Source organism: Pangasianodon hypophthalmus, chromosome 24 (assembly GCF_027358585.1).
Source record: "Pangasianodon hypophthalmus isolate fPanHyp1 chromosome 24, fPanHyp1.pri, whole genome shotgun sequence".
In the NCBI taxonomy this organism is placed as follows: domain Eukaryota; kingdom Metazoa; phylum Chordata; class Actinopteri; order Siluriformes; family Pangasiidae; genus Pangasianodon; species Pangasianodon hypophthalmus.
Window position 1 is genome coordinate 17,294,971 of NC_069733.1, and position 26,274 is coordinate 17,321,244.

Here is a 26,274-nt window from a genome sequence, read left to right on the forward strand (position 1 = left end):
CATGCTACGTGTTTTTATTAATTTTCTTAGAAGTTTACAAAGTGTAGAAAAAAATAACAGAATGGGGGAAAAAAGAAAAAACATCACAAAGCCACAAAGGCAAAACAAGTACACACATGAAATGAAATTAAATATAAAAAATATAAAAGAAGGAAATATAATATGGACAAGACAAGGATAGATTCATGAAACATCCCCAGATCTTTGAAAAAGTTGTATTTTTTTTTATTTATTTATTTTAAAAATTGGTACGTTAGCTGATCCATTGGTTGTATCTTGTTCAGTAATTGTCTGATTTTTACTGAACTTGAATATGTAATGAAACAGTGAAATATGTTGTGAAAGCCTGTGTGTGTGTGCGCATGTGCGTACGTGTGTGTGCGTGTGTGCACGTGTGTGTTCAGCGATTCAGATCAATATAGTGTGGAGTTAGAGTACACAACCACAGACCTACTGATCAGTTCATGGTGATAAAGATCAGTACAGAGGTAAGGTTGGGCAAGGAGTTTTATCCTAACGTGACTTACGAGGCGGGTAGTCGAGGGTTAAAGTTCTCGTTCTGCTGCAGCTTTCTGAAAAACATGGGATTTGAACTCACAACCTTTTGGTAACCAGAGCACAATGCTATAGATTTAACAGGTGAATATGTCTGTATGTTGACTGATCTAAAGCAGACCCGTGTATATACAGTGTAACTCATTTAAAGGTAAGAAATGCCACTTTGTTTACTGCTGATGCTGTGAGCGGCCATGTTGATTTGATGTCACTTGCTGAACTCTGAGTTAACAAGAAGTTCCCGAGTAGGCATTCTGAGTTAGTTTCTATTCAAATGTTGTACTTACCATGTAAGGAATAAAGCATGACTAGGAAAATAACCAACAATATGTGTTATTCTTCTTATGCAACAGCAATTTGCCAATGATTACAATTTTTTAAATTTATTAAATAATGACACCTCATAGATTTTGTAAGTTTTATTTAAGTTTAAGGTCCTCAGAACAAGTTCATTCCTGTTCTCACTTACATTAAAGCAGATATACACACTCATTTCCTCACCAGCCACTCTTTTTTCCAACTTTTGAAGACAAAAAAATGCAGCTTGTCATGTTACTGAGAACTCTCAAACTGTAAACTCCTCCTCCTCTTTACCGCAAACTACTGACGACTTTCATAAAAGTTAACGGCTCAATAGAGAATTCTCTCTCTGCGTTCTTTACGTTTATTACGTTTACCACTAATGTTCACCATGACCATGGCAATATTATAAATGTTATAAACTAAGCTGTATCATATTAAAAACAGTCAATACTCCCTAAACCTTCTAAATAAATACATTTGTATACGATTTATATATTATACAATATTTACATAATTCACTTTTTTTATAAAGCTTGCATAAATGTCCACTAACAGTTGATACTATTACATTTCCCATCATTAGCTTTTACAGGCTAATTTAGCAATCCAGCCTTTTTTGCTAGCTATAATTTCATTTAGCTAACATTTATCTAGCTATGTTTCTAGTTAATTACTACGAAAAGCGGCTAAATTAGCAGTCGTCTTTGGAAGATTTTTTTTTCCATTCCATTACTCTCTGTCTCTCTCGGTTTTTCCTTATTTATAAAAATACACACATACTCATGTCGTTGTCTAGGTCAGGACTGAATTATTGATTTTACACAAGTTGGGTAGAAAAATTTCCCTGTTTCTCTCTCGCTCCATGTTTTGCTCTTCACACGCAGGAAGTATGCAAATGTTGGTTTATGTATTCATTTTTAGAGTAGAAATCTAGCACATGGCCCCGGGCCTGATGGGAGTCTTCGTTTTCCAGTTTTTCAACAAAGAAGTTACCGCTGAAGGCTTTTAGTGTGCATAACATCACAGGAAACAGTGCTGTCACTCGTATGCAAGGCATCATGGGAATGTTCACCCTCTCCAGCTGAGCTCAGTGTGTAGGGGAGAGAGGACGAGCGATGAAATGAGGATGAGTGTTACACAGAGCTGTCTTAAATAAGCCGAGTGCTCAGCTCCTTTGACCTATATTACGATATTAATCTCACACACACGCACACTCGTACACACACTCGTACACACACTCGTACACACACTCGTACACACACTCGTACACACACTCGAACACACATGTTCCCGTTGGATTTTAGCCGTCGCGATGCAGCTGTAGCTCTTTTTCTGCACAGTGCACTAAAGACTGAGAGACTGCATGCTGGTTTAATAATGACACTCTGTAAGCAAAATGAGACACACTCACACGCACACACACACACTGTTTGTCTATTTTAGACCACACCGCTGTCGAATGCTGGATTCTGATTGGTCAGAAGGTGTTGATTAATCTTCTATAGCAGCAGTTCTGATATTAGTGTAGCTGCAAATCACGTTTATTAATATTGTTATAATATCTTATCATTTCTATAGAACACCTCTTTCATAGTGACTTTTATGGTGGAAGTCTATAAGAAGTCTTTTATTTCGCATTTATTGAAGGAGTCTCCAGTGTCGGTGCTTTGTAGAGGTTTTCCGACATCTTCTCGACAGAGGAGTTTACGCTTTGCAGTTCGACGAGCAGCATTTTTTTTCCCTCTTATCAACTTAAAAAGAGAGAAAAAAGAGAGACTGGTGAGGGAACGACTGTTTATCACTGCTATAACATAAGTGAGAACGTGAACAAGCTTGTTTCATAGCAGTAAATGTAACTATAAATGGATAAAAAAAAGTGCTATGTGTCATTAGTTAAAATAGTAAAACAATAGTAATCGTTGGCAAATTTCTGTAGTATAAGAGGAGTAAACATTTCATGTGAGGTTGTTATTGGAAAATAATCAGTGTTGGAGTGGTAACAGTAACTCAGATTCATCACACTGTCCTGTCGTTGATTGTTTTCCTATAACCGCATGACACAGATCATTTTATTCCATTCGGACCCCTTCATTTTTTCATATTTTATGCTGTAGCCTTATGCTAAAATGCTTTAAATTTTTTTTTCCCCACATCAATCTATACTCCATACACCATAATGACAAAACAAAAAAACAGATTTGTGATAACTTTATTATAAAATGTATTAAAAAGAAAGAACTGAAATATCGCATTGACATAAGTATTCAGACCCCTAACTCAGTACTTAGTTGAAGCACCTTTGGCAGTGATTACAGCCAATTACAGCTTCAAGTCTTGTTGGATATGATGTGACAAGCTTTGCACTCCTGGATTTGGGGATTTTCTGCCATTCTTCTCTGCAGATCCTCTCGAGCTCTGTCAGGTTGGATGGCGACCATTTTCAGGTCTCTCCAGAGGTGTTTGATTGGTTTCAAGTCCGGGTTCTTAGGGAGTTTTCCCTAAGCCACGCTTGTTTTCTAGGAAGTAGTGTAGTGTGTATTTACATACAGTATTTACAAATTCGAGTTCAGGGTTCCTGGAGGACTAGTGGTTCGGCCACATTGCTCTCATCACCATGACCTGGGTTCGATTCAGGGAACCTACCCCAGCCACTGGGATCGCACACGACAGTGCACTCTCTGTGTACAAAATGTGTACAAAATGTGTAGAAAAATAAATCAGCATTGAAAAGGAGGAACATTTTGTAAAACTCTATCTGTAAAATTGTATATTTAAAAAAAATATAATAATAATATTAATAATAATAAATAATCAAATCTACTTCCAGAATTTGTAATTGATATTTAAAAAAAAATACAAAAATTGTAGAAAAAAGATATCATGATATCAACTATATCACAGAAAAGCGTATTGTAACATATTTTGTAATAATATTGATATTGTATTGTCATATCTCCCAGCCCTGATGTGAAGTTTTACTTTAGGTGTAAGAGTAAAAATCTACACACACACACACACACACACACAGAGACATTCATTAGTTCTGGGTTTGTGAGAAAGTAATGGAGTGTGTGTGTGTGTCTGTGTGTGTGTGTGTATGCATGCACACACTGTCTCACCGAGTCTCGCTCTGTCTGGTTCTCTTTCTCTGTATTTCTCTTTTCAGCTTTTATTTCTGTCTGTCCTTCTGTCAAGTTCCCTCTTTGTTGCTGTTTGTCTCCATCTCAGTGTCTCTGTCTTTCACTCAGACCGAGAGAAGAGCTTCAGTTAATGTTCACATCAAACAGCAGAGTGGGGAAAAATGCTGGCTTGGGTATTTTAGAAACTGCTCATCCTCTGGGATTTTCACACACACTCTCTAGAGTTAAAAAAGCATTTAGTTCTGTGGGTGGAAATGCCTTGTTGATGAGAGAGAAGGCTATCCTAACTCGAGTAAGCACTCTTTACAACTGTGGTGAGCAGAAAAGCATCTCAGAACCCACAGCCTTGAGGCAGATGCGCTACATCAGCATATCGCCTTCCACAGATTCAAGAACAGGAATCTGAGGTTACAGCAGGCACAGGCTCAACACACACCGGGTTAAAGATTAGAAAAAAAGAATGTCGCCTGGTCTCCGAGCTCATATGTTTTTTTTTGGAATATGCTTGTGTGCAGCTCGTTTATTTTCAGATGTGTGCCAAACATCAGTGAGATAACAGCGATAATAACTTAATGATAAACAGCTCCTCCTTTTTTTTTGTGTGTCAAAGGTCACCTAGATAAAGTTGACGTGAAGTGAAAGTATGTGCTACCAGAAGCAAATACATCTTTTCGTCCCAGATCCTTTCCCCATAAGTGAAATTTTCAAGGCTCTCCCGTATTTCCCTTAGGCCAAAAATTGTAAATGCTACACCTAAACCATAAATATTGGCACCTCTGACGATCTCTCTTTTGTCTTCTTTATAAGCAATTTTTCTTTCTATTGCTGTGTTTCTTTCACAGTTTCTCACACTCTTTCTTTTCGGTTGTCTTTTCTCTTCGTTCTCCTCATGGCATCTCTTTTCCTGTTACTTTGTCCTTCTCTTTTCCTGTTACTTTCTCACTACGTCAGTCTTTATCTGTTGCTGTCTTTCTTTATCCTTTTCCATCTTGCTTGTATTTCTGTATTATCTTTTTCTCACTTGTGTGTGTGTGTGTGTGTATATATATATATATATATATATATATATATATATATATATATATATATATATATATATATATATATATTTTTTTTTTTTTTTTACAGTTGTTTATACATTTCACTCTGAGTTTACAGCTCTGTGTAGCTGATACTGGATTCAGTCCCTCAGACTTCTTATCTCTTATCTGTCAGGGAAAGGAGAGCTGACTCAGTGCCCGTGCACTACTACAGATATATTAGCGTTTATGTAAAGCATGAGAAACACACTCAGGAGTGTGTAAACTGGGCAGAAGTGTAAAAATAGTGACTCGTATGTGAAGTTCTGATAATGCCTTTAGTCTCAACGTGCTAACAGGAAAATTCCACCAGCAGTTTGAGCCGACACACTTTCATTACATAACATCCTGATAGTCAGGAATCTCTCTTTACACATCAGTTAAAGAATTCTGATCATGCTGTCTAGAGCTGAATGTTCTCATCCCACCAAATAATCCAGGCCCAAAGGTTTCCAATTCCGACAGTCCAGAACAAAAATCTCAAATCCCAGCAAACAATCTAGATCCAAAAGTTCTAAACCAAAAAAGTACAGAAGCAAAAATTGTAATCCTACCATTCTGAACTTAAGGTCCAAATAATCCAAGCTCAAAAATCCCACATCTTATCAACAGTCTAGAATAAAAGATTCAAATCCCACTAAACAATCCAGAAACAAAAGTTTCAGGATCTAATTCTAGCATTGTAGAACTAAAGGTCCCAATCCTAACAAATAATCCAGAGCTGAAGGTTTGAGTTCAAACAGTACAGAACCAAAGGTTCCTGTACTACAAACAGTCTAGAGTAAAAGATCCAGATCCTACCGAATAATCCCGAGCTAAAGTTTCCAACTCTTTTCAACAGTCTAGAACAAAAGGTTCAAATCCCACCAAACAATCCAGAGCCAAAGTTTTAAATTCAAACCATCCAGAACAAATAATCCAGAACCAAAGGTTCTAATTCTGCCAGTCTAGAACTAAAGGTCATAATCCTAACAAATAATCCAGACCCAAAGGTTCCAATCCCACAAACTGTATAGAACAAAATGTTTGAATCCCAGCAAATGATCCAGAACCAAACAGTACAGAATCTAATATTTTATTTCTAACTTTCCAGAACTAAAGGTTCTAAATAATCCAGACCCAAATGTGGCAGTACCACCAACAGTCCAGGAAAAAAGCTTGTGCTCACACCACAATCCAGTACCAAAGGTTCCAGTTCTACCAGACCATCTAGAAGAAAATGATGTAATTCCATTAAAGGTTTTAATTATACATAAGAATCCAGAAGCAGATGTTGTAATTCCACCAAACAGGCCAGAACCAAAAGTTCTTTATAGGCCCAAAGGTTTCAATCCCACCAACAGTTCAGAGCTGAAGGTTCCACTCTCACCAAACAACCCAGAACCAAAAGTTGTAAACTAAACTGTAAAGAACCCGAGATTGTGATTCTGCCATTCCAGAACAAAAGGTTTTAATCCCACCAAATAGTCCAGAGCTAAAGTTTCCACTTCCACCAAATAGTTTATAAGCAATTGTTTGAATTCTATTAAAGGGTTTTATTATAAAGAAGAATGATGAACCAAATGTTGTAATTCCACCAACCAGTCCAGAACCAGAGTTCATTAAGGTTCTGCCAAGAAAGATCCACCACCTAACGGAGACCTGAAGATAAATGTTCATCCAAAAACCTGCTTTTGTTTCGAGTTAATAATTAAGGAAAATGTTTGCAAATGTTACTTAATATCTGTGTGTTTATTTGCCTCAAATTCTCCTGAGTACTGAAAATGCTGAAAGGAAAAAAATCACGTCGGGTTTCTCCGTCTACAAGGTGATGATTACGATGTAATTGTTTAAAAATAATAGTAACTTGATGTATGCTGATTGGTTTCTCTGAAATGGGAATACGGGTCTCTGATGTTTTTTTCCGTGTAAGGCTGTTTCAGAGCGTTTGATGTCGAGGTGATGAATCATTCAGGGAACTGAAGAACACGGCGCAATACACTCATCTCCCTTTCGGCCTGTTTGTTAGTCACCCTGCTCTCATAAAATAAAATAAAAAAAAAAAACAGCATGGATGGGCGATGAGGAGGAGGAGGAGGAAGAGGAGGGGATGGTTTTAGGAAAGTGGGGAGGAGAGAAGAGAAGGGAAAGACGGGGATAAATCAGGAAAAAGAGTGAACAGGAAAGCAGAGAAAGACAGGTGAGGATAGTGGAGAGACCGGAGAAGAAAATAAAGGATTTTTGTCATCTTTAGAATTTATAGATTCCCTGTTTCTCTTCTCCATCCCACACGTTTTAAACTCGAGTGTGATGGCGAATTGCATAAGCACAGATTTATTGATTTTCTGTTCAGATTCTGGATTACTTTCCCGTACTTGTTAAAACTGGCTGGTGCAAGAGCATGCAAGAATGACAATATGACACGCAAAAAAAAGGAGACGCTTGTGATTTCTTTGAACAATTTCCTAAATGCAGAGTTAATGTACTTCTCTAGGTCACTGATTATGAAGTATGGAGAAGGAGTTAGAGTAATGGGGCGGTTTTGGTGTACTGTGGTATAAAGCAACCAAAAAGGGCTTTGAAATGGGAAAGTTAAGTATACGTATACATTAATAAACACAGACGTGTGTGTGTGTGTGTGTGTCTGTGTCTGTGTCTGTGTCTGTATTGCATATATACTCAAAAGACACACAGATCTGGTTTGAAACTTAATCTGGTTGTTGTTAATGAAAAGAAAGAAACTAACAAATAAATAAATAAATAACATTGTTTCTGTGTGTGTGTGTGTGTGTGTGTGTGTGTGTGTGTGTGTGTGTGCAGGACTTTAAGTATATCTGTTGGTCATGAATCAGATGGAGGAATAGAGGACACACTCGGCACAATCCAGCTCCATCCCACACTGCGTTTAAAGGCAAGTGTGTTTGTGTGTGTGTGTGTGTGTGTGTGTGTGTGTGTGTGTGTGTGCGCGCATGTGTGTGTTGTAGATGTATATATCCTCCCACTTTCTGTTCCATTTTAGACTGTAGTTCTACAGTGACTGGGTGATTCTGTTTATTTCTGTGTGTGTGACTGTGTGGGTTCATACTCTACATAACTCAGTATCGTGTGTGTGTGTGTGTGTGTGTGTGTGTGTGTGTGTGTGTGTGTGTGTGAGAGAGAGAGAGAGTGATGGAGAGCAGGTAATACTCTCTGTATCTCTCTCTCTATCTCTCTCTGTCTTTCTCTCTCCCTCCACAACTTGTAAAACATTTTAGCCCCACCCACTCATCCTTCTGACCCCACCCCTTATTTTTATTTTTCAGTTTGTTTATTTATTGATTTATTTTACGATAGAATGCCGTGTCAGTTGAAAGTTCACTGGAGTTGTGTTTGTAGGTTTTCATGATTTGAAATTATCATCACATTGCGTCTGATTGCTTTTGACAGGAAATTAAGCCCACCTTAATTCCAGCTCTCGTGTCACACCCCGTGTGATCTCTGGGGATTGGTTGCGATGAAACCGGGTGATGATTGGTTAATTTTAAAAAACCTTCCTGCTGTCCGTCACATTAAACTTTAATTGCGATAACATTTTCTAAACATACATGCTCTTTGTCTCTGGCGCAACGGTGTGTGAATAACGAGGGACGCTCGTGCTGACAGAAACATTACACCGCATGGAAAAATGTGTAAAGATTCTAAACACGGGTTTTTTTAAAAACAGAAATAAACACTGATCAGTCAGAAATTATCTGATCATTTAAAAATAAATTTAAGAGGGTGTGTGTGTGTGTGTGTGTGTGTGTGTGTGAGAGAATATTCCTCTGTCGCAGTTAGCGATTCTGCAGTCATCATTTATTTATTCCATGACATGCGTTTGTGTATGTGTGTGTGTGTGTGTGTGTGTGTGTGTGTGTGCGTGCACGCGTGCTGATTAAAGAGCAAGATGATGCTATAGCCTGGTCTCGTATCAAAGCCTCTCTCCTGCCTGAGAGACTGCGGTGAAATATTCATCACTCGCCTTCACGTGTTGCACTTTATACACATGCTCACACACACACACACACACACACACACACACATGCTCTCTCCCTTTCTCACACACACTCACACAGTAGTTTCGTGGCTGTTGTAATGGGCAGTAATAGTGTCTTTGTGCTGATATAAATCCAGCTCCTTGCAGGAAAATATTTTGCATTTTGAGACAAGAAAATAACGCATGTTCGTGTGTGTGTGTGTGTATGTATATATATATATATTATAAGTATAAATAATTAATTTTTATTTTTGTTTATTTAGGATTTATAATTTTTACTGTATTATTTTTTATGTCTTATGTTTTTTTTTGTTTGTTTTTTTTTGTATTTATTCCATACTGGTCTTCTCTTTTTTATTTGTTCTTTCATTCTATCTGAATTGTATTAATTTTATTATTTTTTAAATTATTTATTTTGTACTATTATTGTTTATTTATGTAATATTTGCTGGTATGTATTTGAATTTCTTTGTTTAATATATTCTATTTATTTGTTTGTTTGTTATTTTTTTATTTAGAATTTAATGTAGGTAGGTGTGTGTGTGTGAGAGAGAGAGAGAGAGAGAGAGAGAGAGAGGGAGCACAATTGACTAAACTGACGTCTACTGTGCTGCTCTGGCCTCCGTGTTACATGCATGTTTTATTCAACACACTCATCTAACACACACACACACACACACACACACACACACACACAGTTGAATGAGTAATGCTGGCAGCTTTTCTACTGTGAAATGGAAGCGTGAGAAACAAGAAGAGCTATATGGGGCAAACGTCACATCTGATATACACACACACACACACACACACACACACATCAATATAATACTAATATACTTATAGAGACTCATAGAACTTTCACAACATTAACCAACTTTAATCTCTCTCTGTCTGTCGCTCCCTCTCTCTCTCCCCTTCTTTCCATTTCTCCCTCTTTCTCTCTCCTCTCTCTCTCTCTCTCTCTCTCTCTCTCTCTCTCTCTCTCTCTCTCTCTCTCACTCACACACTCTCTAGCTCTCTCACTCTCTTATTCTCTCTCCTCCTCTCTCTCTCTCTCTCTCTCTCTCTTTTGCACACCCCCAACCTGTTGGTGTGTTGTTGCATCATTCCTGCGTCTCCCCTCAAGTCCGTCATGTGACCTCTGTGATAAACCCCACTTCCCCCCCTTGCTTCATCACCAATTTCCTCCATCAGTCCCTCGCTCCTGATTGGCCTCCGCTCCATAAGTCTGAGCCAGTGAGGTTTCATCAAACCTCTTACATCATCCCAGTCACCGTTTGAAGTGAGAGAAACGGCGGTAACCGAAGCACAGAGACGGAGGGAAATCCAACAGAGACAGATATGATGCAACAGCGAGACACTACTCCGTCTCGTCTTGTCTTTTAGCGCGTCTCGCCGACCAATCAGACGCAGCCGTGACTAAACGACGGAGGGTTATTTTGCCAGAAGTGTGTATTTTTTGCTCCCTGTCTCCAGGAGAGGAGTCCGCGAAAATTACATTACATTTTATTGATGTGACGGAACAGCTCAGATTAAAACCTGAGATACGATGGAGTGGAAATGAAGACAGGAAAACAATACAGTGTATAACAAACAGATACGTTTATATAAGTAATGCTCAAAGATGAAATGTGTCTCATTTCCGAAAAATACGTGTAAATATGTCGGCACGATATCATTCCACTTTTAATTGTACTCTTTGTAGTGTACAAAATACATGTTTATGGTGTGTGGGTGTGTGTGTGTGTTTGTTTGTGTGCGTACGCACGCATGCACGCACGTGTGTTATATTATTTGTTTTTGGCTGGTTAATCTGTCAGATGACACAATGAACATAGGTACTCGCAGCTGTGTGTGTGTGTGTGTGTGTGTGTGTGTGTGTGTGTGTCATAGTGAGTAATTCAAGCAGATGATGAACACTTGATTCACAGCACACGTAAATATAACATTTTTATCTGATATACAGTCACGATTTTCCAAATCCATGTACACACATGCACACACACACGTGCACATACACATACTGTATTATGAGCTGAGTCATTGATCCATGGTCCTCATTATACAGTAGAAGTGTGTGAGTGTGTGTGTTTTATTTGAATGATCACATAGAAAGGAACTTGTCTGGATATTGTCTAAGGAATTTCTCCATTAGCAATGTGTTCTCAGTCTCATCTCTGTGTGTGTGTGTGTGTGTGTGTGTGTGTGTGTGTGCCTTCGATGTGCTGGAATTTCCAGTTAAACACTATTCTATCGTGTTTAAAACTTCACGACATGTTTATCGTTCAGTGTTCCAGTCCAACAGATTTATCACTATGATGTAGGGCTGGAGGATACGAGGTTATAATATCAATATTGTGCTGAATTATGTAACGATACGCTTTTCTGAGATATCATGTGTATCATGATATCTTTATATGACTTTCTAAATTAAAAGTTTTTATTACAAACTGACACAGCAGCTAATTTGTATAATTTTGTCTTCTGTTTTGTAAATAAAATGTTAAGTTGAATAAAGACATTAAATAATACTGTCAAAATGGAACAGCGATGTTTTGCTGGAAGTGTCTTCAGAAAAAACGATATATCACATACCAGAAGAAATGCCTCTGAGAATCGTGAAATGATATATTTTTTTTTATTTTTTTTTTTTTAATGCACCTGACAAATCTGTCTCATTAAAATCTTTATCCATAAATAAATATTTAATTTCAAATGCTAAGTTCTGCATACTTATAATTTTTTTTTTTAATCATCAACAGTCCATATATAGAGATTTAGGTTTAAAGTAGAAAACTATTATTCAAATTTTAAGATAAGGTCGATTTTAGTGATCTCAAAGGAAATTCTTGTGCCAGTTGCTCCAGACAAAAAAAAATTAATGAAAAAAATAAATAAATAATAAATTTGGAAACAAAATATAGATACGTGCTAGTAATAAAAAAGGAGAACCAATTTTACCAGCAGTGTAAGTAAAATGAAATTTAAGCATAGAATTATATGTATAAATGAAAATGAAAGTCTTCTTTAAAACATTAAACTGTACATGTGAAAAAAGTTCTGACTTAATTGTGAGCAACGTTGCATTTATTGCATTCCACTCCTGCTTTCATTGTTTTGTAAAAATATTTCTTGGAAATGAAATAAGATTTGGTAACAGGCAACACGTGAGTGGTTACAGTAACATGACTGATGAGACGAAGCACTCGAGTTTATGAAGATTTTTGTCATGTGGATTATTTTGAATGTCATAATTACTCTCTTTATCCAAGAAGCTTAAAGATCACAGCAGGAGTTATTTTTCATCAGAGTTTATCTTTGTGTGTGTGTGTGTGTGTGTGTGTGTGTGTGTGTGTGTGTGTGTGTGTTTGTGTAGGTAGAGCAGGTAAATGCCGTGGCCGGCGGATGTGTGTGAGCAGCGGGTGGTCTCCAGACGTTCAGGCTAACCCACCATGCCATCGTCCACGCGGAAAGGAGCGCTGAAAGACCCCGACCTCTTCTTCAAAGATGACCCGGAGGAGGTCTTCTGCGACCTCCACGAGATCGGCCATGGGAGCTTCGGCGCTGTTTACTTTGTGAGTGTTCTCCAAGAAAAAAAAAAATGGCTGAATAATATTTACTCGCATGAGTTCCTGGCTGATTTTTAGGTACTGGATATTAACGAATATCTCAGTAAATCATTTGCATTTACACAAGAAATGGGGTGTTTTTGAAAATAGAGTTAGTTGGCGGAAAAAAAAGAAGAGTTTGTGTCTTCCTGAGTTTGTGTAAATTTCCATATAAGGAGACTCACTAAAATGAACCTTGGTTTAATCGTATAATTATCAATGATTTAATGATTTTATTTACGGATTTAAATCTGAATCGTGTTTAAATTGATTATTTATTTCAGTTATTACACACACCTATTTTTGAAACTCGTCATTTCATATCAATGCCTTGAATAAAAGTCATATCCGTAAACTAAGACAAATAAAGCTAGCCATTCCATAAAGACAAAAGTAATGGTGCCCTAAAAAAGGAAGACAGGAAGCAAGAATTAATGCTGGATTTACTTGACACATGACTTTCCATGCATGTGCAGGAGCAACGGCAAAACGAGTGACATTGTTCACACACTCCCCTCCGTATCTTATATCCTTCTGGAAGATTGTAGGTGACGCCCACTAGTCTAGTTAGAGCCAAAACCTCCCTATGCGTCACGTTTCCAAGTCCAAGAACTGTAAAATATTTAGTGGTTTCACACACAACAATGTTAAACACACTGACGAGCTCTGTTTCTGCGTTAAAACTTTCCACTGTCGTTGTGATTGTTGTCATGAGCTGCGTCTCAACTAAAAAAAACTCTGGCCTTACAGTCAAAATATTTATTAATCTAGAAAATTCAGAATGCAAAACAGACCTTTCGGTAGGTTTGAAGGCAACATGATAGGTTTTTAAAATTCGAACACTAACCATAATAGGAAAACCTGCTAGTTGTAATATTCAATAACGGTATAGAATAGTACATAATATGATTATATGATTTAAGACACAATGCTAGTTTGTTTATTTTTAGGAGGACACAGTGTGACGTGTTGCTATATTGGCATTGCACCATGTGGCTGCGTTGCGTTCATTTCTAAGGATGAGCATTAATGACGCGCCCAAAAACACAGGATACGCACGGCAGCCATCTTGCGTACGTGTAGGTGTAGGTGTAGTAGAAAGCGAGAATAATTCAGTCTTTAGTGAATGTCTATTAGTCGACACTAAACAAATTAGTGTTGTTTAGTGTAGAACAGGAAGAAGAAATCTAAACTGGTTTGGTAAATTGTGGAAGAAATGGCTAGAGCTGAATGTTTTCCAGACGGTGGTTCGTGGGCCATTAATGAAATGTTTCTTTCCTGCTGTCTTTGTTTTTATTTTTCTACTACAGGCCCGAAACTCCTATACCAGCGAGGTGGTGGCCATTAAGAAGATGTCTTATAATGGCAAACAGACCACAGAGGTGCGAACCAAAGCAAGACTTTTTAAATAAGATTTAAATAAGATAAAATAATTAAAAATAATCACACATAAATAAATGTTAGACAGAATCTAGCAGAGTGTGTTTCAGTCTTTTGCGACAGTTATTGTCCAGAATATACGGTAATGCTTAAAGGGTCGTGGTTAAGTTTGGAACAAGTTTACAGAAATAACTGTTGCGTGAAAAAAGCAAATGTTGCTCTTAGACATTAATTAGAATTATGCAGATGAGACCATGGTAATTGGTGCCTGCTAACTTTATCATTCCTGTCTATAATTTGTTTAAACTGTTCACTAGTAGGCAGCAAGGACAGATCTAATAATCTCTAGTAATTCAACCTGCTGTGTGTGTGCGTGTGTGTGTGTGTGTAGAAGTGGCAGGACATCATTAAGGAGGTCACGTTTCTGAAACAGCTGAGACACCCAAACACCATCGAGTACAAAGGCTGCTACCTGAAAGACAACACTGCCTGGGTTTGTATCACTAAAGCCCTTCATGACAACGGTCATAAACCTACATAAACATGTATAAGCGCTTATTCCAATAGGCATCACCTGTCATAAATGCTGCTTTTGTCAACTTCACTCTCGAGTTGACTTAAGGCCTATGTCAAGTGACATTTTGGTGACATGACACGTCCTGCGGTGAGATGACATAGTACGGTATGACAGCTGACTTTGGAGCTCAGAATATTTTTTTGCTGTCAGAGTGACATAATGCTGTCTTTGTGAGTTACAAAGGTATCATAACTGTCATTTAACCCTGAAAAGTGTCATGGCACAATCTGACATGTCACCACAAGTCTGTGTCAACTGACATAGGTGTTATGGCAACTAGACATCATTTGACAAAAGCAGCCTTTAAGATAGGTGCCACTTATTCTAATGAGTGTTTATAAAAGTTTCTGTAAATTTATGCCAGTAGTAATGAAGGGTTTATGTAGGTGTCTTGCAGGATTGCGGCATATTGGAAATTAATGGCTATGCTTGTACTTTGGGAGTGAAGCATGATTTGTCAAAAATAACTTTAATTGCAGTTTGGCACTTCTTAAAGGTTTCTAGTTTGTTTTGTGCATTAGCTTTTTAAGGATAAAGAAATAATTTTCTACTGCTTATTTTCGTGAAATTGTTCATCTGCAGCATCGGTTTGTTCATTTAGAAATTATATTTTGCATATAATTTAATTGATTTAGTGGTTTCTTACATGATATTGGTATTTTTTTTAAATTAGTCTTTGGATTAGAAGTGCATGTTATTATTGATAGTAGGCTTGATTAGAGATCAGTAATCAATATATGTCAGTAATTGACACATGGTCTATTCTAATACACTGCTATTCTCTTTCTTTTTTAGCTGGTCATGGAGTACTGTTTAGGCTCAGCCTCTGATTTGTTAGAGGGTAATCTCTCTCTCTATTTCTCACTCACTCACACACACACACACACACACACAATTTAATGTACAGCTGTTCTGTACAGTGATGCTTTACGCTGTATATACATGCAGTATGCTGTTGTTTACAGCACTGTGTAGCTGTGTGTTGTTATACTGAAATTCTGAAATGAGTGAACATGAAGGCCAGATTTTCCAAACACAAGCCTAAGAGGATTAATTCTCTTTACAGTTGTAACATTTTTTTAATCTGTTGTGCGATAAGCCCAGATCACAGTGATCCAACATTCACCATCAAACGCTACCAAACTCCAACATTCACCACCAAACTCCAACATTCACCACCAAACTCCAACATTCACCATCAAACACCACCAAACTCCAACATTCACCACCAAACTCCAACATTCACCATCAAACACCAACATTCATCATCAAACACCATCAAACTCCAACATTCACCACCAAACTCCAACATTCACCATCAAACACCACCAAACTCCAACATTCACGACCAAACTCCAACATTCACCATCAAACACCACCAAACTCCAACATTCACCACCAAACTCCAACATTCACCACCAAACTCCAACATTCACCATCAAACACCAACATTCACCATCAAACTCCAACATTCATCATCAAACACCATCAAACTCCAACATTCACCACCAAACTCCAACATTCACCACCAAACTCCACCAAACTCCAACATTCACCACCAAACTCCAACATTCACCACCAAACTCCAACATTCACCATCAAATATTGTTAAACACCAACATTCACTGTTTAAAAATTAGCATTCACCTCCAAACTCCAACATTCACCATCAAACACCATCAAACTCCAGCATTCACCACCAAACACCAGGATTCACCATCAAATGCCATCAAACTCCAACATTCACCATCAAATGCCATCAAACTCCAACATTCACCATCAAACGCCATCAAACGCCAACATTCACCTCCAAACTCCAACATTCACCACCAAACACCAGCATTCACCATCAAATGCTGTTAAACACCAACATTCACCGTTTAAAAATTAGCATTCACCGTCAAACTTCAACAGTCACCATCAAACTCCAACGTTCACCATCACACATCAACATTTACCATCAGACACTATTACACACTGATAATCAACAAACACCAACATATACTGATTAAACACTATCACAAACCAACATTCAAACAACTAAACGCCAAAATTCCCCACAAAACTCAACATTCACCACCAAATTCTCACTTGTAGCATTGTTTCTTCATTGAACACCAACAACAACTGATCTTTTGCTGTTTGTGCAGTTCATAAGAAACCACTGCAGGAGGTTGAAATCGCTGCCATCACCCATGATGCCTTGCTGGGACTGGCTTACCTGCATTCCCATAACATGATCCACAGGTGAGTTCCTACCTGCCTTTACTCACTGTGTGTGTGTGTGTGTGTGTGTGTGTGTGTGTGTGTGTGTGTGTAAAACCATCATTATTTCTCTATGCTGCTTTATTACTGTCTCATGTCAATCGTTTATTAGATGAAAAAAGTGGAAATTATTTTTATGGCTGTTACATCTGTGGGAGGAATGAGGAACTGTGCTGGTTTTTGTACTATATTTATTTTTCTCATTATGTCTCTCTCTCTCTCTCTCGCTCTCTCTCTCTCACACAGAGATGTTAAAGCAGGAAACATCCTACTGACTGAGCCCGGTCAGGTGAAACTGGCTGATTTTGGCTCCGCCTCCATGAGCTCTCCAGCCAACTCATTTGTGGGAACGCCGTACTGGTCAGTGTCTGTCCATCACATTTATGACATGGGTGATTGACAGACAGAGCAAGACTGAGATGTGGAAACGCAGGGAGACAGAGATGGAGATATGGAGACAGAAGTGGATGGACAGAGAGAAGAAGAGAGAGAAAGAGAGTAGGGGATGGGGACGAATAGAGAGACAGTCAGACTGAGACAGCCACAGAGAAGAAGAGAGGAAGAGATAGAGAGAAGAGGATGGGGAAAGAGAGAGAGAGACAGAGAGACAGAGAGAAGGAGACAAGGTCACATAAAGAGATAGGGAGAAGGCGAGAGAGAAAGGGACAGAGACAAATAGAGACACAGAGAGATAGAAACTGACCAAGAGAAGCAGAGAGAGACTGTGATGGAGAGAAGGAGACAGATGGAGACTGAGAGAGAAGAAGAAAGAAAGAGCTTGATAGAAGTGGATGGGGACAAATAGAGAGATAGATGACAGACAGAAAGAAGGAGAAAGAGATTGAGACAGAGAGGAGAAGACAGGGACACTAACAGACAGACTGAGACTGTCAGAGAGAATGAGAGAGAGAGAAAAAGAGACAGAGTGAAGGAGATGGAGACAGAAAGAAAGGGAAAAGGACAAATACAGAGACAGACAGATGGAGACAGAGAGATGCAGAATTAGAGGCACGTAAAACAAAACAGAACAGTGTCCATTAGAACAAGGACACATGGACACCGGGGCATGTACAGTCACAAAATTTATCCTTGTTTTTATTTTCAATGTGCCGTGTGTGTGCGCGCGTGTGTGTGTGCGCGCGCACGTGTGTGTGTGCGCGTGTTTAAACAGGATGGCTCCTGAGGTGATTTTAGCCATGGACGAAGGCCAGTATGAAGGCCGGGTGGACATCTGGTCTCTGGGGATCACCTGTATTGAGCTAGGTCAGTAATGTGTGTACACATATATGTACAATGAAGTGCAAAAGTTTATGTTCCCTTTCAAATAAAATGAAGAGAACTTTTATAGTAACAACAGACACACAGAGTGTGTTACGCTTCACAGCTGTTTCTTCATTATAATAATAGAAATAGTCAAATTGTGAAGATTACGACATTAATACTGACGATAATGTGTGATTCTGATAATGACTTGGAAATTGACTAGAAAATTCATATATAATTTAAAATATAGGAATAAAACACTTCAGGATGTGCAGTCATAGGAAAATAATCAACAACGGGCTGGTGTGGTGTGAAGTTGATTATTTTCCAATAAGAGCATGTCCAAGGTGTGGTTTATTCACCTTAAACTACAGCAATTTGCCATCAATTCGATTTTTTTTTATTCTTCGATGAACGTTGCATCGTACTTTTTATCCATTTATAGTTACATGTAATGTTGTGCAATGTCTACAAAACAAGTTAGTTCCTTTTCTCACTTACCCTGCAGCAGCTATAAACAGTCGTTCCCTCACCAGCTTCTCTTTTTTCATGTTACTGAGAAACCACAAAGCATAATCTCCTCTGTCCTGAAGATCTCGGAAAAAGTTACACTTTACCTCTGACTGTTACAAAGCGCTGACACTGGAGACTCCTTCCATAAACTGTTAAATAAACATCTCATTACTTCAAAACAATTTCACTAAATCAGTGAGCGCATTAATTTAAATTTGCTCATGCAGTACTGTCGGAGCTGCTGTTAGAGAAGATTAATCAACACCTTCTGACCAATAAGCTTTGAGAATTCAACATTTTGCGAGACTTGCATTACGCAATTAAAGATTTTTTTCCTTTGAGTATGTAAACATTATAAAAATTCAAATAATATTTGGATACGTGATTTTGAAAGCTGTCATATTAACGCAGTGTATTATTGTATTGATTTTTAAGTGATTACTTTTGACTAAATGTATATTAAATAATCAGAAATATAAAATCAGGACTTTTCAACAATGTGTAGTTTAAATATATTACGATATCTCAAAGCTATATCTCATTTTTGTATAGCCGAGCGCAAACCTCCTCTGTTCAACATGAATGCTATGAGTGCCTTATATCACATTGCTCAGAACGATTCGCCCACGCTGCAGTCCAATGACTGGTGAGTACACTCACGTGCACACACACGTGCACACACACATGCACACGCACACACACAATTTTGTCCATTACACGAAGGCATGCCCTAAACTTCTAAATAACTAAATACAAAATGGAGAATGTTTGTGCAGTAATCACTAATGAAGCTATAGTTCATATCTAGCTAGTTTACGTAACTACAGTTTCCATTCACTACTGTTTATATCAAGTGGCATGTAATTCATTCAGCTAATTTGTTGTCGGAGTATTGCACACAACGTTGTTAAAAGTATTAGCACCCTTAGCTGCCACACAATGAATCATGGGTAATATAAAATAAGCTGTAGATATGCAGTTTTTATGGTAACACTTGACAGCGTTGACCAAATAAATGAACTAGCCATCAGCCAAGTGTTTCCTGATACACGTTGTTCAAAATTGCTAATATTTTTTAAATCAAACTTGTGATTCTTTAGAAAATAATTTTTCTGTTTTCTCTGTGTGTGTGTTTGTGTTTTTGTGTCTTTGGTGCAGGACGGATGCGTTCAGGAGCTTCGTGGATTACTGCCTACAAAAAATACCTCAGGACAGACCCTCTTCAGCTGAACTCCTGCGAGTGAGCACATATGCACACACGCGCACACACACGCACGCACGCACACACACACAGGTGTGAGTAACTTGCTCAATATTGAACGTTAAAGCAAGTCGCCTACACTCTCTCACTTCCTCCTCACCATATCATTTGCAGCTTCCTGCTCTGACAGTGTGCTTCTTACTCATCTGTCCCCGCTGACTCACGGGAACACACACACTCACACACATGCGCGCAATCCACCCACAGAATATAGTGATGCCTATGTTATCCACTCATTTCCTGTACCAGTGGGATCTGCGGAAAGTCAATACAAGTGTGTGTGTTTTCTTGAATGTGTACATCTGATAATGCCAGTCTCGCTCTCTGACCCAGATGAGAGCTGTAGGAGGAAGTTCTCACGCTTTCGCTTTGTGAAGTCGGGCTGTAAGGCTTACGATCCATTTTTAACTCGTAACTGTATATGCTAACGTAAAAATTTCAAGCTCTGCAGCAAAGTATCTTCGTATTGCACAAAAATGCCAGTTCACAGGAAAATAACCTCCCATGCTGGACAATATATACTATAAGAGTTTTATCAGGGATTTGGTTATTGAAAGGGGCTTTGGTTACTACGAAAAGTATTGAAAAGGGCTTTAGTTATGACGTAATATATTGGAACAGGGTTTGATTATTACGTAACGTATTGGAAGCGGATTTGGTTATTATGTAATGTATTGGAAGCGGGTTTGGTTATGATGTAATGTATTGGAAGCGGGTTTGGTTATGATGTAATGTATTGGAAGCGGGTTTGGTTATGATGTAATGTATTGAAAGGCGCTGTGGTTATTACGTAATGTATTGAAAGGAGGTTTGGTTATTATGTATTGTATTGGAACTGGGTTTGATTATTACGTATTGGAACAGGGTTTGCTTATTATGTAATGTATTGGAACCGAGTTTGGTTATGACATAATGTATTGAAAGGGGGTTTGGTTATTGCGTAATGTATTGAAAGGGGGATTGTCTGTGACGTAATGTATCGGGACCGGGTTTGGTTATCGCATAATGTGCTGAAAGGGGGTTTGTCTATGACGTAATGTATTGAAAGGGGGTTTGGTTATTACGTAATGTATTGAAAGGGGGTTTGGTTATTACGTAATGTATTGGAAAAGGCTTTGGTTATGGAGTAACGTATTGGAACCGGGTTTGGTTATGACATAATGTATTAGAATGGGGTTTGATTATGACGTATTGGAACTGGGTTTGGTTATGAGGTAATGTATTAGAATGGGGTTTGGTTATGGCATAATATATTGGAACAAGGTTTGTTTGTGATGTATTCTGCCCCTCTCTGTCAATCTCTCTCTTTACTACAGCCCCCTCTCTCTTTGGCCCCTCCAAGCTCTTTAGGAGGAAACCAGGTCACTAATCTGAGTTTAGCATCTAGAACTATTCCCACAATGCCACATTCTGTCCTAAATCTAAAACACACAGCTCTCAAATCACACTCTGACCTTTGACCCCCTGAGGTAAAGTTCAGACTCCCTGGAATGTGGTGAGATCTTGTCAATTCCCTGTTTTTAAAGATAATCCTCTAAATTAGTTTTTTCCAAGACCCATCAGTTGAATCGTAGACATCCATTTGGAACAGCTGATGCTTACATGGGTTAGCTAGATGGATAAGCTGGAGACAGATTGACCTCTTAGCCATTATCCTGGTTGTTAGTGCCTGCTATCAAAGCCGCTTCCTTGTCAATCTGTTTTCCAGCTCACGGTTTTGCTCAAAGTTGTTTAGCACATAGTTCCTTGCTGTCCTCCCCCTTACTTTGTAGGATTTTTGGTTTTAAAGAACACGCTGAATAAAAATATTTGGCGTTAAAATCACTTATTGCCTGAAAAATTGCTCTATATATTATATGAGTCATAAAAATGCGTTTCAAACATGTGAAATTTGAAAATTGAAGGAGATTCTTACAAAATGTCTGACTATTATTGAAAAGTTTCTCTTTATACCATCTGAATATGTTCTTTTAGTGTGTATTGAACTTCTTTGCAAGCTGATGCACATGTGGTCTTGGTTCTCTTCTCCTTTTCAGCATGACTTTGTGCGTCGTGATCGGCCTTCGCGGGTCCTCGTGGACCTGATCCAGAGGACGAAGGATGCCGTGCGGGAGCTGGACAACCTGCAGTACCGCAAGATGAAGAAGATCCTCTACCAGGAGAAACACAACAGTCCAATGGGAGAGTCCCAGGAGGAGGAGGAGGTAGGCACAAAGAACAGGCAATTGTTGATCATGTGCCTCAAGTGTACTTCGAATGTTGATCTGAGACCAGGTTCGTCATTCCTCAAACTTTTATTTTTCCAACAAATGGACCAGTTGATTACTAACGCACCAAACTTTTCTATCAAACACCATTACTCAACTTGTTAGATGACTTGTTAGATGTTCAGGAATAGATCTGATGATAAAGAATTACTAATGTGGAAAGGGAAGAACATTCTAGAAACCTTCCAGCAATCACACACAGGACTGTTTGCATACGTACATATCTATAGCAACTGCTCGGTTTTTGGCTTTGATTGAATTCTTTTGAGTGATTCCAATCCAAGCCCAAAGCTGAGCAGTTTTAGAGTTTAAATCTCATCATTTTTGCAGTCATGGGATTTGAACTCACAACCACTGGCTCACTAGAGCAGACTTCAAATGCTATGTTATAAATGCTCATGGTATGACCTGTAGGGTACTATGCCCAGGTACTACCAATAAACACAGCATTTATTTATATGGTAGGCATTAAGGAAGTGTGAAAATGTTAAATTCTAAGGCTCGAGGTTTATGAGAAGTTTAAGCAGCAGTTTGTTTCGTAACAGAGAGAGAGAGAACACACTGAACCCGATTAACAGGATTTGCAGCAGATTGTTGCAGAGTGCAGCACGTCTGAACCGATAAACCCTCACACCACACACGTTTTTTTATTTTTTTTTATGCTTTGGGTCTCTTGTGAATGCCAACTTGTGTCAGTCTCACATGTGTTTGTTGTGTGAAGTGTGTTACAGATACACACACTGAAATATCATGCAATTAAACCCAAATGTTGAGTTGGTGTTTCATAAGAAGTTTGGTTTTAGGCATGTTTATAGAATGTTCTGCCCCTTGTACAGAGAATGTTGGTACTTATTGAAGAATGATGTGGAATGTTGGGATTTCATGATGAATTATGTTGTTTGAAGATGAATGTTGGTGTATGATGATAAATGATGGTGAATGTTGGTGTATGATGATAAATGATGGTGAATGTTGGTGTTTGATGGAGAATGTTGATGTTTAACAAAGAACATTGGAGTTTGATAGCGAGTGTTGGTGTTTGATGATGAACAATTGTAAATGTTGGAAAGTGCTGGAAAGTGTTGGTGTTGGAATGTCTGTGTTTGATGATGAACAGTGATGAATGTTGAACAGCATTAGTGTTTGAGCATTGTTGGTGTTTGAAGGAGAATGGTGGTGTTCGGAGGAGAATGGTGGTGTTTGAAGGAGAATGGTGGTGTTTGAAGGAGAATGGTGGTGTTCGAAGGAGAATGGTGGTGTTTGAAGGAGAATGGTGGTGTTTGAAGGAGAATGGTGGTGTTTGAAGGAGAATGGTGGTGTTCGAAGGAGAATGATGGTGTTTGAAGGAGAATGATGGTGTTTGAAGGAGAATGATGGTGTTTGATGATAATGTTGGTGTTTGAAGGAGAATCATGCTGAGTGATGGTGTTTGGTGATAAAAGATTGTGAAGGGTGGTGTTCAGTGATGAGTGTTGGTATATGATGATAAAAGATGGTGAATGTTGCTGTTCAGTGGTGAATGTTGGTGTTTGTTGGAGCTGTTTGTTGGAGAATGTTGAGGTTTAATGGAGAACATGAATGTTGGTGTCTGATGGAGAATGTTGATGTTTGATTAATATTGGAGAGCAGTTGGTGTTTGATAAATATTGTTGGATGGTGAATGATGGTAAATGTTGGTGTTTGATGGAATACATTGGTGTCTGATGGTGAATATTAGTATTTAGTGATGAAGGTTGATGTTTAATGAAGAACATTGGTGTTTGATAATGAGTGTTGGTGTTTGATGGTGAACGATGGTGAATGCTGGAGATCTTCGGTGTTTGAATGTTGGTATTTGATGGTGAATGTTACTGTTTGTTGATGGTAAATGTTGGTGTTTGGAAGTAAATGTTTTTTGTGTTTATTCTAAAGCTTTGACCAGATGTTGCTAGTTTTAGCATAGTAAATCCAGTGCAAAATCAATTTAATTGAAAAAAAAACCACTCTGATCCTAAACCTTGTTTTAATCTTTCTGTGAGCTGTAGGTTTTTTCTGTTAGTCTTTATTACACATCCTTTTGGATAAAATACTAAAGTGTTGTATTGCTGTTAGTGCATCACCCTTTTCAGGATTATGAACTAATTAAGGCCTAATAGCTTTAAATAATGAGAAGTTTCCCTCTAATGCATGGCAGTAGTGAGCTGCTCTGGCCTTTCTGCTCGCTCTCGCTGCAGATTCACATTACACTGTTATTATTTTTAATCTCTCGTGTTCAGATCTAAGCGTACAGCACCAGTCGGGTCAGAAGTGTGTAGCGGCTGTAATCGAATCATTCTGGAAAGGTTTGAAATGATTACCCTGAATGTGAAACAGATATTTAAAAGGTCAGAGGAATCGCTCTATCTGTTTATGGCACAGTCACTCCATCCAGTAAGGATTTATTAGCTCTAAAGCCGCACATTTAAAGCAAAGCCTCAATAATGTCTCGAATTGAATCGCATCACTTTTATTCACTCTATCGTTTTTCTTTCTTTGCTATCCCTCTTTCCCCTTTTTGTTCTTTCTTCCTCTTCTTTCAATTAAACTATATCTCTCCCCCTTTTTGTCTTGTTTCCCTTTTTTCCCTTCCCCATCTCTTTCCCCCCATATACACCACTTCCTCTCTATATCGTACACCGTATCTCACAATCTACTCATTTTAACATCTCTGCACTTTTAATCCTTCCCCCACTCACGTATCTACTCATCTTTCTTTTTCTTTCTCACCCCTTCCTTTCTTTCTTTTGCCATCTGAATTGATTCCTTTATTTATTCTTTTCCTCTTTCCTTCTGTCTCTCTCTCACTCTGTCCATTTCATTCTTTTTTTTTTTTGTTTCTCTGCCACTTCTTTGTCATCTTCCCTTTTTCCCCTTCTTGCTTTTTCTCACTCCATTTAAATCTCTTTTGCCCGCGTCTCTCACTTGATTGCCTTTATCTTTCATTCCTTCTTTGCCACCTCTTTCTATCTTCTATTTCATACTTTTTTTCCCTTCTTACACTCTCTCTCTCTCTCTCTCTGTCTCTCTGTGCAGGATGGAGATCAGGGCTGTAAGGGGAACAGTGTTGGCAGTAATCACTCAGTGCCCAGCACCTCCATCAGTACAGGCAGTCAGAGCAGCAGCATCAACAGCCTACAGGAGTGTAACGACGACCCCTGCTCTGAAATGGCACTACCACACCACGAGTACGACAGCACGCTCGAGTCTTCCACACACCACAAAAAGGTCTACACACCCACACACATACACAAACACACACACAAACATCACCTAAACCTCTCTTTGAGTACCATATTTTTTTCTATTCTGAATAATACATTGTTGATTACACCATGTTGCATGGTGATTGTTTCAGAAACTAAGTGAAATTATTTAAATATGCAAATATATATATATATATATATATATATAAAAATATAAATATAAAATGCTCCCGGACCCTACATGGCCGCCCCTTCTCCTACAAACCGCTGCTGCATGGCCTGCATTTGCATATTGAACTCTGATTGGCTCTAATATGTTCTGATGTAATAAAACTTGCAAACTTGTCTATTACGCTAACTCATATCCTCCACTGAGATTTTGTGTACTTGAACACAAGTTGAACATAAACTTCTGTACTGAATACCTCTCGGGAATAAAAACTCATAAAAACAAATAAAAAAAAAAAGAAGAGCAGGTTAAAGAATCGTTGTGCAAGTATTTGCAGATAAGCCGAGAAACTGTCTTTCCACTGAACATTATAGGGCTGAATATGGTAAGGGCGTGGCTTTCTAAAAGTGGACATGTGCAGGACTCTGTAGTACATAATTACTCAGGGACGCCATCCAAAGGACATGCACACACACACACACACACACACACACACACACACAGACTCACACACAAAAGCCCTGCCCTTTCTTCTAATGGCAGGTGTGTGTGCACAGGTGGGAATGGAAATATCAGGTGGAAGAAATGAGACAATCAGCCACCTTTTATGTCTCAGATTTACAAACACCACAACTTTTATTACTTTCATTTCAATGTCTTAAAATTCCTCATGCATTGT

At 38.4% G+C, this 26,274-nt stretch overlaps 1 protein-coding gene across 5 annotated transcripts in view; it reads left to right on the forward strand.

Annotated features, from left to right (window-relative positions):
* The window catches only part of taok3a (TAO kinase 3a), a 59,448-nt gene that overhangs the window by 15,708 nt on the left and 17,466 nt on the right, over positions 1-26,274 (forward strand). For 3 of the 5 annotated variants that reach the window (XM_053228894.1, XM_053228895.1, XM_053228892.1), the window contains 12 exons: positions 7,877-7,971; positions 12,452-12,646; positions 13,990-14,061; positions 14,451-14,552; positions 15,432-15,477; positions 16,787-16,883; positions 17,148-17,261; positions 18,073-18,164; positions 19,230-19,323; positions 19,836-19,917; positions 21,975-22,142; positions 25,257-25,448. In XM_053228894.1, the coding sequence (XP_053084869.1) occupies positions 12,524-12,646; positions 13,990-14,061; positions 14,451-14,552; positions 15,432-15,477; positions 16,787-16,883; positions 17,148-17,261; positions 18,073-18,164; positions 19,230-19,323; positions 19,836-19,917; positions 21,975-22,142; positions 25,257-25,448 (1,182 nt within the window). In that variant the 5' untranslated portion in view covers positions 7,877-7,971; positions 12,452-12,523. Of the gene's footprint in view, positions 1-7,876; positions 7,972-12,447; positions 12,647-13,989; positions 14,062-14,450; positions 14,553-15,431; positions 15,478-16,786; positions 16,884-17,147; positions 17,262-18,072; positions 18,165-19,229; positions 19,324-19,835; positions 19,918-21,974; positions 22,143-25,256; positions 25,449-26,274 lie in introns of all 5 variants that reach the window. The other 2 variants (XM_026931162.3, XM_026931161.3) reach the window with 1 other exon arrangement.